The following is a 13430-nucleotide window of genomic DNA, read 5'->3' as shown; positions in this document are numbered from 1 at the left end:
GCGGGCAATACACACATACACATAAAATATAAAAGATTTTTAAAAAACAATGGGCTTTTATGCATATGTATATATGTGTGGTGTTTTTACATATGTATATATGTGTGTGTTCACATGTGTGCGGCTACATGGGTGTGTAGGTACATGCATGCAGAGGACAGAGGCTGACATCAGATGTCTTCCTTGATTGCTCTCCACTTTATTTACTGAGGCAGGGACCCTCGCTGAACCTGGAGCTCTCAGATTCCGCTAGTTTAGGTAGTCAGTTTGCCCCCAGAGATTTGTCTCCACCATGCCTGCCCAGCATTTACATGAGTGCTGGGGATACAAACTCCAGTTCTCACACTTGCACAACAACAAGCACTTTAACCACTGAGCCATCCTCCCCAGTCCAGCAAAAAGTATTTTAATCAAACAAGCTTTTATTTAGTCAGTTTTCTCTTTAAATAATTCATCAGGCAATTTCAGTAAGAATTTCTATTCTTTTCCTGAAAACAAAATGCAGCAGTTATGGCTTTGCTATGCATTTCTTAAAATGAAGGGAGACTCCCCAACAAGTGCTCTGGCTTTGCACAGGAAAGAATAAGAAGACTCACCTGTTTACTGAACTCCACAGCAGCCTTCTCTGACTCAAACATGATGGACCAGTTTTGCCTTTGGTCATCATAAAAGGTGCTGTAGTTTTGGGGCCGGACCTGGGAAAAGAAAAAATGTTTGGGTGACTCAAGCACAGAAGCATAGTGGGCAAATCTGACTGCCTCAACTCACAGAGAAGGACCTGATTTGGGTGGACTCAAGAGAGGTATCAGGAACCTCTCTTCTTCCTTCCCTCCCTCCATCCATTAGCCCACCTTTCCTAAAGGCATCCAAGAGACCTTTCTGAAAGGTGGTTTACTGATACCCAGGCCTGAATAGAGGATTGCATTTGTGTTAGGTACATGCAGGCCCATCTCTCCTGCAAACCTATCACAAAGGGGCTAAAGATTTCAATATGGGGGAACCTTACCGTTAGCTCAAAGTTTGGATGAATCTTAGCAACAGTAACTGGCTGCTGCTGGCTGATATAAAGAAGAATCCTATACTGTATTCAAACAAAATGGGCAGAAAAAGAAAAGAGATGTTAAAGGGCAACACAGGATCAGCAGTAAGATATCAGGCTGTGCTTCACACGGCAAGAAACTCAAAACTGTTCACTTCTACGCTGTCATTTCACTGCCCACTTCACTGTTTCTCTCTTGACCTCACTCGGTAACTGTGGTTAGGAACACCTTTATTTTGTTGGCATTCCCATCCACATGAAAGGCAACTAAGAGACAGTGCCTGAGTACTTTAAAGAAAATACAAGACAGATGCGGAGGTACATGCCTGTGATACCAGCACTTCAGAGGCTGAGGCAGGAGGCCTGTCATGAATTTGAGGTTAGCGTGGGTTCCATAATGAAACTCTGTCTCAAAAAAAAAGCAGAAAACGGGCTGAAGAGGTGGCTCAGCAGTTAAAAGCACTGACTGTTCTTGCAGAGGACCTGGGTTTGGTTCCCAGAACCCACATGGTGGCTAATAATTGTCCATAACGTCCATTTCAGGGGATCCAATGCCCTCTTCTCACCTCCACAGGCATTGTACAACATTAAAAACAAAAACAAAAAACGTTTTCTATTTGAGGAAAAACATGCTAAATCACATGGATCTTCAACCAGCTTGAGAAAACCAATGGTTGTCACACCCTAGATTTCTCCCACATGCCTCTTCCTATATCAACAATCCCTCCCTACCCTTAGCTAACCACTGTTTTGACTCTATCCCTCATCAATTTCAGCAGTTAAGTTTACATAATGGAATTGCAGATAGTGAATTTGACTTGCTTCTTTCATTTAACATTAAGACTAAGTCTTGTGACTTCATTTACCTGTACTCTACCCATTCTGCTGTTTGAAGCTATCATGAACAGCGTATCTGGAACCTTCTCCGTGTCTTCTGGAGGGCAGGGACATTTCTTTCAACCTAACAAACTGCCTTCAGTGGTTCTTGTACCATGAATCTGCTGACAATGGATTGTCTCAGCTTTTGTGTCTGAAAATTTATTTTGCCTTCATTTTTAAGGGTATTTTTTTCTTGCTATAGGAGTCCACATGGGGGCTTAGAAACACAGCACAGGGCTAGAGAATGCACTTCTTCTGGAGGGCAGGGACATTTCTTTCAACCTAACAAACTGCCTTCAGTGGTTCTTGTACCATGAATCTGCTGACAATGGATTGTCTCAGCTTTTGTGTCTGAAAATTTATTTTGCCTTCATTTTTAAGGGTATTTTTTTCTTGCTATAGGAGTCCACATGGGGGCTTAGAAACACAGCACAGGGCTAGAGAATGCACTTAGCAGAGCACTAATAATAATAATAATAATAATAATAATAATACACAGGACTCTAAGAAAGTGTTACAGCCACCCCAGCTCTCAGCAGCCATTCACAAGATAAGTTCTTCCACAAGCAAAAGGGTTTCAACTTAGTGAGGCTGAGATGATCATTGGTCTCTTTAAGCAATAAAGTAATTTTAGTGAATTAAGGTATATATGTTTTCTTAGACAATGTATAACGAGAGTACATATGTAATAGATTACATATATAAACATAAAGATTACGTAAACATAGCCTTTACATAGGTTATATTCACGTGACTCACTTTGTTGCAACATTTGCTTTATTGCAGTGGTCTAGAACCAAACTTCAAGATCTCTGAAGTATGTGTTTATATTCAAAAGAACTGAAAGTGGGAACGCAAACATACACTTATCAATGTCCACTACCCCAATATAAACAAGGTCTCAAGATGGAAACAATGTTCATCGACTGAATTAAATGTTTATCTACTGAAGAATAGATAAACAAAATATGGTGTGTATACACACACAGTGGAATATTATTCATTCAAGAAAAGTACTGATAAATTGGTAGATACTACAACATAAATGAACATTGAGGTATTGGGCTAATAAAGGAAGCCAATCACAAAAATCAAATATTATGACTCCACTTATGTGAGGTATCTAGAATAGGCAAGTTCATAGAAATCATGAATTAGAGGCAAAGTAGGAATAAGGGAAAGGGCAATGGGGTCATTGCTAAATGGCTAGTTTCCTTTTGGTATTATGGAAAAGATGAGAATAGTGGTGATAGGTACTTAATACTTGGAATGTAATTAAAGCCACTAGATTGTGTACTTAAAAGGTTAAACTGTATATAAAATACATTCAGTCTCTATGAGCATGGATTCTACTTCTGTGCATTTAACCAACTGTGGATTAAAAGTATTGGGGGGGGGTAGAATTGTGTGCTGAACATATACAGACTTTTTTCTTATAGTCTATAAATACTATAACAATTATTTACATAGTATTTACATCATATTAGTATAAGTAATCTAGAAATGATTTAAAGTATATGGGAGGCTGTGCATGCGTTATGTGGAAGTATAGTACTATGCCATTTTATATAAGGAACTTGAGCATCCACAGATTTTCCTATCTGTGGGGAAGGAGAGGATCCTAGAACTGATCTCCCATAGACCAAGAAATGGCTCCGTGTGTGTGTGTGTGTGTGTGTGTGTGTGTGTGTGTGTGTGTATACACTATACAATGATTAAACAATCAAACCATCCAAATACTTAAAATTCACTCTCAGCAATTGGCGGGGGGGTTGTGAGAACTCATACATGATTTTAACATGGGAAATTATTTTCTTCTTCATGTTAAACAAACTAAGAGGCTGACTACCTCAGTTCAATTATTGACTGGGTTGGTTGTAGGAGGAATAGACATTTATTAAGAGTCAGAAAATTGAGCTGGGAGTAGTGGCACATGCCTTTAATCCTAGCACTTGGGAGGAAGAGGAAGGAGGATCTCTGTGAGTTACAGGCCAGCCTGGTCTACATAGCGAGTTCCAGGCCAGCTGGGGCTACAGAGAGACCCTGTTTCAAAAAAAAAAAGTCAGCCAACCTCTGAGTTGCCCTGATTCTTAGGCATGATTGTCTCAGGCTTTTGATTGAAAGCCCAGGTCTCTAATTCCTTAGTTCTTAAAGTTTTATACAGCAGAGACATTGAGCTAAGTGCTTTAGTCTCTTCCCCATGAGGTTCAAAATCTAGCAAGAAGGCAGTTGCTACTTGTTACAGGACCTGTCCCTAAAGAAATGTCTCTCCTGTGCACCATGAGGTCCAAGAGGTTTCCTCTGAATTTCTGACATAGTTCCTAGACTTCCACATCATCCCTGAATTCAGCAAATGACCCACAGGAGAAAACCAATCTAGTGTTAGGAGACTCTGAAACTCTCCAGTTTTGTCATTTCTACTTCTCTGGTAGTCCCTCTGCTCTGTCATAGCTGCTGCCTTATCCACACCTAAAATCAGCAAAACACTCAAGGGAAAGAACGGTCGTCTCATTGGTGCTTCTTTCTCTGAAATTTTAGTTCATCTTTTCATCATTTCTATTGCTCTCTACTGAATTTGTTTCACAATGAACCTTAAAATATAATTACTGCAATTTATCTGCTTCTTTATAATTGCTTCTCCAACCTACACCCTATCTGGTAGTCAAGCATGGTGGTCTCAAAACTAGAGTTCTAAAGTCCAAATGATAATATCTAATGGATTAATAGGCCCACATAACAGCCATCAGGGACTTCTAATATATAAATCAAGAGACAGCCAGGTATCATTTGCTTCCTGATAGGAGGATCAAAGATTTAAGGGACACAGCAACCAACACAATGTATTGCCTCATTAGATATTGATTCAAACAGATGTATAAAAAGAAAAACAACAGAGAAAGGAAATTGAACACTAACAGGTAGTGACAAAGATTAAGATATTATTGCTGGGGCTGGAGATATGGCTCAGTGGTTAAGAACACTGGCTGTTCTTGCAGAAGACCCAGGTTCGAATCCCAGCACCCACATGGCATCTAACAACTGTCTGTAACTCCAGTTCCAGAGGATCTGACAGCCTCTTCTGTCCTCTGCCGGCATTGCATGACATGGGTGCACTTACCTACACTCAGGCGATAGACACATATACATAAAAATAAAAATTTTTTTAAAAAAGATATTATTGCTTTGGGGGCTGGAGAGATGGCTCAACAGTTAAGAGCACTGACTGCTCTTGCAGAAGACCTGGGTTTGATTCCCAGCACCCACATGGCAGATAACAACCATCTGTCACTCTAGCTCCAGGGGATCTGACACCCTCTTCTGAACTCTGCAGGCATTGTAGGTAGGACATGGATGCACTTATGTGCACGCAGGCAATACACTCAGACACATAAAATAGAAAATAATAAATATGTTTTTAAATAGGTATTATTGCTTTTAAGGTGTGACAATGGCATGAGAGTTTTGTTTTTAAATATTAGAGTTATATAGTAAAGTATTTACAGCTGAAATTTTATGTTGGAGATTTGTTGAAAATAATCTGAGTGGGAGAAGAGGTGAGTGTGGGGTCATGAATGGAAGATTAGTAACTGTTTGAGCTTGGTAATGAATACCTGTGCACTTAATATTCAAGTTTTGCTTTTTAATGTGTGTTTCAAGTTTCTTATAACTAAGTTTTTTGTTTGTTTTACAGTGCTGTCCATTATTATATTAGTTACCATGAGCTAATAATTTTTTCTCTGCTGAGAGTCTCAGAGGAGCTGGAACCTCATGTTCTTTGGACCTCTGAAATGCTAAAATTTCTTACATTTATCTTAACAATGCCAAATACATTGTAGAGCAGTATTTGAAGCTGGACACAACCCACTCAAGGAAGTCAACCTCTGATATTTTAACTACATCTACTCCCCTAACCCCCACACACTAACTAATGTACTGTGATCAATTGCTCAGTCTTATTCTCAAACTTCCAAAGGATAAACATTGGTCACTAACACCAGCATGAAGGACATAATGTGCTAAGCAGTACAATGTTCACTCTCTATACAACAGAATGTTCTTGATAAATAGTTTAAAGTTTTCCAGTTCTTACATCAAGACCACATCACAAAGGAGATTTCTAACGTAAATATTCTGAATGGTTGCATTTGTTTTAATGTATAACAGTAAGCAAACTGTGGCCACTTACTGTGTCCTAATATTCCACGTTCAGAGTCAGCATTAGCAATCACTCTAGACCTCTGAAACATGAGACACTCAGCAAGCAGAAAAAGAACCAGATCCCTGATATTATAATACTTGGGATGCCTGTTTATGCATCAGATATGGGAAGTCTCACCTCTCTGACTGTGTGGTTCCCCAGAACAGCAGCTCCAAATTTGCCCTGCTTCACATATTGACTGTTTATGCTATTGAAGCAAGAAAACAACAGGTATCAGTACACCTCTGAACTATGCAGAGCCAGCTTTCTTTTCTAGCATATCTAGTCATTTAGCCTCTAGAAAAAGACAGAGATAAGCAGTATTTAATCTTTTTATTTTTTATTTATTCATTCATTTATTTTTTGAGACAAGGTCTCACTATGTAGCTCTAACTGGCCTCAAACTCACAGAGATCCACCTGCCTCTGCCTCTGAAGTGCTGGGACTAAAGGCCCACACTTTACAACATCCTTATTCTTTAAATATCTATTATTCACAATATCTCAAGGGTGTAGCTTTCTCTGAGAACTTAAAAAGGTAGCACTTGAGGGTACAAACACTTAAACAGAGTAGACATGATGGCTCTGCAAGTTTTACATGGAGAAATCACCAACAGAGATGTTAAGTGCTACTTCTGCTTCATCAGAGGTAGGGCTATGTAACTAGCCTGTACTGAACACAGGCTTTGGAGAAATGACAGGAGCTGAACAGTGGTCCTTTCCTTCCCTTCCAACTCAGAAAGCTTTCTCTCTCAGCTACTCACTATCGGTATGCGTGAACTGCAGTTGCAACCAGCACTGAGGACGTGCCGGTGGTAGTTGGTGCTGGTTTTGGTGCTGTCTGGTTTCCTGAAGATGAAGAAAACAAAGGTGTTATTCATTTTTTAATTTCTAACCTCTAAACTAGCCTCAAAATTCTTTTTTACACTTTACAGTTAGCATTCTAACACTTTCCTTACCATTATCCTCATGTGATTCACAAAGTAGCTCCATGATCTTGCCTGGTGGTGAGGAAACAGGCTCTAAGTGTGGATGCCTTTTACATAATGACAGTAGCAAGACTAGGACTAGACCGACTCCAGCTCTCATGCCACACACCAGAAACAAATGTTCTGGGCTGGACAAGAGCACTGTCTAGAAAGCAGGGCCCACTCCAGCTTTTTTTTCCTCCCTCCAGTATTCTGAGAGTTAGGCTATATCAAAATAGCGCTCTTCTCTAACTTCTGGTGCAGGAACTTTAGAATGGTAGTGTGAGTGAAAGTTCCTGGAAAGAGCCACATCTTACACCGAACCTTCTGTAAGTGTGATTAACTGATCAGAACTTCAGTGATTGTGGAGAGGTTGGAATGTTGCAGGTCTAGGGTCTAATTACAACTTATCCTGGGCTGTCTATCTTCAGCCCACTTAATAGGGCCATTCCTTGTGCACTCTTGTGTTTGACCTAACACCCTTGGGATGACCAGGTAAAACCTTTTGGAATGTATTAACTAAACAGACCACCAGTTTCTACCAACCATAAAGCTAAGAATGTCATCAGATAGCATCTGAGGCCCAAAGCAGACACCCCACCCCACCCCCTTTTGCTTTAACTCACCTACCAAATGTTTCCACCAATGTATTTGAAAAGTGCCTTGGTTTATGACTTTCTTTGTTCTATTACCATCAAACTTCATCAAACTGTTACCAGCACATCAGAGCATGGAATCTGAGGTGACCTGAATCCTTGTTCCCAGGCTATGATCACTCATGTTGGGCTTCAGAATAAACTATCTCTTATCTTCTTTGAGGTAAGAATCGTGGTTTTTGCCTTTAAAATAGTTAAATTAGACCTATTACGTAAATCCAACAAGAACACTAAAGGGCACTTTAAAAATAGGGTACTTGCATTTTTTTTGTTGTTGTTTTGGGTTTGGTTTTGTCTACCTATGTATTTGGGACAGGGTCCCATTTCTGTAATCCAGGCTGGCTTGAAACTGCTTTGTAGTTCAGTCTTGCCTGGAACTGACAATGCTCCTCCCTCAATTTCCTGAGTGCTGAGGTTACAGGCCTGCAGCATCACATCCAGTGGTGAAAAACACATTCACACTCTCTAGATGAACACACTGATAGAATGTGGTGCTACCTGATACCACAATTGCAAATGAAGTCAGTTAAGAAGGTTTAAGTTTGCTGTAATTTTGTCTTTCAACATTGCTACTGATAGAGCCAGCCACCAAAAAAACAAAGTGATCAACAGATTAGAGGTTATAACTTTAGCTCCACTCATCAATATCCAGGAAAGGTGGGCCACAGATCAGGCTGTATAAAAACTCTTGAACCCACTACTTGTCCATCTGGTGAGTCTAGTGAGCCTATGCAGGGGTGCCAACAATACAGCAGACAGTAGCAGGGATATCAGAGTACAAGGGCTCTACTGGGGGGAGGGCGGCTATGGGAGGGTGCCATCTGGGAAGTGGGTGTATAGTTGAATAAGATGGTTTGGGATGTTCTGTGTGATATACACATACACACACACAAGAAAAAATCAACAAATTTAAAAAATATATATTATATTTGAGGAAGTATGGAAATTTATGTCATGTTAATTAGTAGAGGTGATAAACATTACCATTGAAATCTACCTGATGACTTTATAGACATACACAGGTGCCAAGGATCCCAGTGCAACTGATTATGACTAGTAATAATCAGATACATACAGATTAGAGATGTATGCGCCAACATCTCAGTGTTAGTAGCAAAAACAATGAGTCTTTCTGCAAGGAACAATATATTCTAAAATGAAATGGAGATCTTTTTTAAAGGTTAAAAACTCAATTTTATGTCTTACAGGGCTTATACTGAGTTCAATATTATATAGCTGTATTAATTCAGCTGTGAACCTAGAAACTTACAGCCACTTGTGAGGAGATGTACTCTTGGAGTATGTTACTGAATATGTTAAAGCTATAATGAAATGCTTCTTCTAATCATGTAGTTATTAAAAAATTTAAAAACCAAAACAAAACAAAAAAAAAAACTCTTGAACCACAAGATACGAAGAGCTTCCAGGCTGTAGAACATATGGAAGTGCTGGGAGGGCAGTGTACCCAGAGAGTGCAGAAGCCTCTTGACCTCACTCATCTTCCCCTATTCATCTATTCATACAGCTGTTCATCTGTATCTTTTTAAAATCTTTTATAGCAAACCAGAAAACTTTTTTTTAAAAAGCTACCAGTCAGGTGAGGTGGTGCATACCTTTAATCCTAGCATTTGGGAGGCAGAGGCAAGTGGATCTCTGTGAGTTCAAGGCCAGTTTGCTCTATATAGCAAATTCCAGGCCAGCCAGAGCTACATAGTGAGACCCTGTCTCAAAAAGACAAAAACAACAAAAAAAGCTACCCTGAGTTCTACGGAAAATTCCAGTCAATTAACTGATCCCAAGGGAGGGTGTCAAGGATCCCTCCCTCACCTTGGTTTATACCTGGTCAGTCAGAAGTACAGGTGGCTGACTTGTGATTTGCTTCTGATTAATAAGTGAAGAACTATGGAAAAAAGCTCTCAATCTGAGGGATTTGACATTATGTTTAGGTAGATAACTTTAGAATTAAATTGAATTATAGGATACTCAATTGGTATCAACTGGAGAATTGCTTAGAGTAGGAGGAAAACCCTGCATACAACTAGGGTCACAGAAGTATGCTGGGTGAGCAGAGTCCAGAGGAAAGAACAGGAGTAGTCTGCGTCTTCAGTTTACATGGCCATACATGAGAGGTCTGCTACAACCACTCTCTAAATAGCCCTGTAAATACCCTCAGTGCCAACCAGCACTGTACCTACCACATAAAAGGCACTCAACACTTCATCCTTCATTTAATTTAATTTAATTTAATTTAATTTGATGACCCTCACCACCTGCTCTTCTCAGGGCTATGGCCATCAATCACTTTCTCCTCTTCAGCCTCTTGTCCCAAAACAGCAAAATGTAGAGAAAGGAATAAAACTGTGGAGTCAGTTATATTAGGGTTCAAATCCCAATTCTGCTACTACCTTCAACTTTGATCAAATCCCTGAACTTCTTGAAGCCTCCAAAGACTGGTCATGTCACCAACTTCACAATGTTGCTCTGAGAATGAAAAGCACCCAAGACACACAGCAGGCATTCTGGAGCTACTAGCCTCTCATCCTCTCCCTTTTTTCAGTTGGTGTTCATTTACCAAATGATTCCTGTGTCCTTCAAGATGCTGGCACAGGACTTAACAGAGCACTCGACAGGATGCACTTAGAGTGCCCTTGCAGTTTTAGAGACAAAGGGCAGAAGAACTTGTCTGCCATCTTTCCTATCAGCTGCTAGAACTCAGGATCTGAGCGCTTCGAAAGGCAACAACCACTGGAGATGAGCTTAGGCTGACTGGAGGAGGATGGGCAACTCGGCATGTGTATTAGTTACTTTATGTGCTGCTGTAACAAAATGCCTGACAAAAGCACCTTAAGGAAGGGTTTATTTTGGCTCATGGTTTGAGTATACAGTCCACCATGGTGGAGGAGTAGGAGTAGGAGTAGGAGCTTTGAGGAGGCTGGTCATTTTGCAGTTGCAGTCAGGAAGCAGAGAGCAAGGAATGCTGGTGCTCTGTTCACCTTTTCCTTTTCATTCAGGCCTGGATCCTAGTCCACAGGATGGTGCCACTCACATTTAGTGTGGGCCCTCCTATCTCAGTTAACCCAATCTAGGAAATCCCTCACAGATATGCCCAGCATCTGTCTCCTAGGTGATTCGAGAGCCTATCAGGTTGGCAATATTAACCATCACAACATGTCACTTCTGGAAGGTCACTGGCCATTTCAATCAACCTGTTAAGACACAATCCTAATGCCTCTTAACTTACCTGTTGCTGCTGTTCCGTGGCCTTTCTTAGGCTGCTTTGGGGCTGTGTACTGGAAGAATTCATTTCCATGGCCTGTAGTTGCCTGATCCAGTCCAAAAAGAGAGGCCAATCTGGCACTGTTAATAGAAAATAAAAATAGAATTTCATTTGGCATATCCCAAACTTGGAATTACTATAAAAGTTGCTCACCTGAAATTTTAAACAAGTATCTCTTTGACTGTAAATCTCACCATTCAATACCACAATAGCAATTAAAGCTCTCTGAAATCAATATTGTGTGTGTAACCCAAGCTCCATTTGATTTTACTTCCAGTATTTCTCAAACGCATTCACTGTTCCCCCTCTTCACTGCTACTTCTTCAATTTATGCTGCCATCACCTCTGTCTAGTATTCATTACTTCAACAAGCTCCTGATTCACCTCTCTGCCTATGTTACCTAGTTCATTCGTTCATTCCTTCTTTCCTTCCTTTCTTCCCTCCCTCCCTTTCGCTCTCTTTCTTTTCTCTCCCTCTCTTCTCTCTTCTCTCTCTCTCTCTCTCTCTCTCTCTCTCTCTCTCTCTCTCTCTCTCTCCAGTACTGGGGATTGAGTCTAGGGTCTTGTACATGCTAAGCAAGTACTCTATCACTGAGCTATATCCATTTTGGGGAGACAGGGTCTCACTACATAGCACTAGCTCGTATGGAATGCACTGTTGAGCAGGCTATCCTCAAACTCACAGAGATCTTCCTGCCTTTGCCTCCTGAGTGTTGGGATTAAAGGTGTGTGCGAATATGCCTGGCCCAGTGATTATTCTTGATGACTCCTCAATATTAGCAAGATAAAAATCCAAACTCGGGGAGGGTGCTGGAGAGATGGCTCAGTGGTTAAGAGCACTGGATGCTCTTTCAGAGGACTGGGGTTTAGTTCCCAGCACCCACATAGTGGCTAATAACTGTTGATAACTCAGTTCCAGGGGATCTGATGCCCTCTTCTGATCTCCATGGGCACTGCATGAATGTGATGCACTTACATACATGTAGGCAAAACACTCAAACACATAAACTAAAAATAAATTTAAAAATTTTTTTAATCCAAACTCAGGCTAGTGAAATGGCTCAGCAAGTAAAGGTACTTGTCACCAAGCCTGATGACCTGAGTTCAATCCCTGGGACCCAAATGGTGTAAGGAGAGAACTGACTCCTAGAAGTTGCCCACTGACCACCACATATGTATGTGGTGCATGTGTGTCGTCATTCATGTGTGCGTGTGGGCTTGCATGTGCACACACACATAGATACACAATAATAATAATTAATAATAATAAATGTAGAAGTTTTAGAAGTTCAAACTCCCCAAGATAACTTTAGAAGGCCCTTCAAGGTCTCGTCTCTCCTTATTCCCCCAGCTTTGTGCTTGGCCACTCATCACCTCCAACTGTATGTTACAGCTCCTCTAAGGAGCTTTTCATCTCTTACACAAAGCGAGAGATCATTTTTATGGAGGAGGTATGATGCTGGGGATTGAACCCAGGGCCTCATGGGCAACAGGCAAGGACTGGATCACTAAGCCATATCTCTAGTCCAAAGTAAGACATTTTTAATCTCTAGCCTTTGGACAGGCTATTCCTTTTGCCTGAAACATTCTTCCTGCTCCTGCTGTTCCAGGAAGTTCCCCTAATCTAAGTTAGAAGATTTTCCTAAAGCTCAAGAAATAATGTGTCAATCCAGGTGTGGTTGTGCATGCCTTTAATCTCAGCACTCAGGAGGTAGGCAGAGGCAGGCAGATCTCTGTGAGTTTCATTCTAGTCTGGTCTACAAGTAGGTTCCAAACCATCCAGTGCTACATAGTAAGACCCGATCTCAAAAAAGAGAGAGAGAGAGAGAGAGAGAGAGAGAGAGAGAGAGAGAGCAGACACTATACTAAATGCTAGGTATACATGGGTACACACATAAATAATAATAAATGTAAAAGTTTTAAAAGCCCAAATTCTACAAGATGTATTCTATTTTTCAGGGAGTTTATAGTCAAATGAGGGTATTAGATATTAAGTAACAAAATTACAAATTATGAGATATACAAAGGGTCAGCACTGTATTCCACTAAATGAGCTACATCTCTAGCCCTAAATTTCTTTTTTTTTTATTAATTACTCAGTCTGTTGTATTCTGTTTTAGCAACACAAATTAACAATAATTAACTCTAAGTCCAGTCTAGCTCTGAGCTCCTCTTCTCCAGAGGAATTCTTAGTTGGGGTGTGTAACCCTGAAATTTTTAATAACTCAACTCTTTTGACTTTTAAAAATATAATTTATAGCCAGGTGTGGTGGCGCATGCCTTTAATCCTGGCACTTGGGAGGCAGAGGCAGGCGGATCTTTGTGAATTCAAGGCCAGCCTGGTCTACATAGTGAGTTCCAAGACAGTTGGGGCTACAGGGAGACCCTGTCTCAAAAAGACCAAAAATAATATA

General features: G+C 40.5%; 1 protein-coding gene across 3 annotated transcripts in view; it reads right to left on the bottom strand.

Moving 5' to 3' along the window:
• Fkbp15 (FKBP prolyl isomerase 15) overlaps positions 1–13430 on the bottom strand; it is a 64769-nt gene that overhangs the window by 45473 nt on the left and 5866 nt on the right. For 2 of the 3 annotated variants that reach the window (XM_029563758.1, XM_029563757.1), the window contains exons 2-7: positions 10981–11096; positions 7075–7116; positions 6880–6964; positions 6255–6324; positions 1007–1081; positions 597–695 (exon numbers count right to left, since the gene is read on the bottom strand). In XM_029563758.1, coding sequence (XP_029419618.1) covers positions 597–695; positions 1007–1081; positions 6255–6324; positions 6880–6964; positions 7075–7116; positions 10981–11096 — 487 coding nt within the window. The remainder of the gene's footprint in view (positions 1–596; positions 696–1006; positions 1082–6254; positions 6325–6879; positions 6965–7074; positions 7117–10980; positions 11097–13430) is intronic. The other variant, XM_008833521.3, reaches the window with a different exon arrangement.

Source organism: Nannospalax galili, unplaced genomic scaffold (genome assembly GCF_000622305.1).
Source record: "Nannospalax galili isolate Female #2095 unplaced genomic scaffold, S.galili_v1.0 scaffold34, whole genome shotgun sequence".
Classification (NCBI taxonomy): Eukaryota; Metazoa; Chordata; class Mammalia; order Rodentia; family Spalacidae; genus Nannospalax; species Nannospalax galili.
Note: the sequence above shows the minus strand (reverse complement) of the source record. Positions and strands in the feature narration are given on the sequence as shown.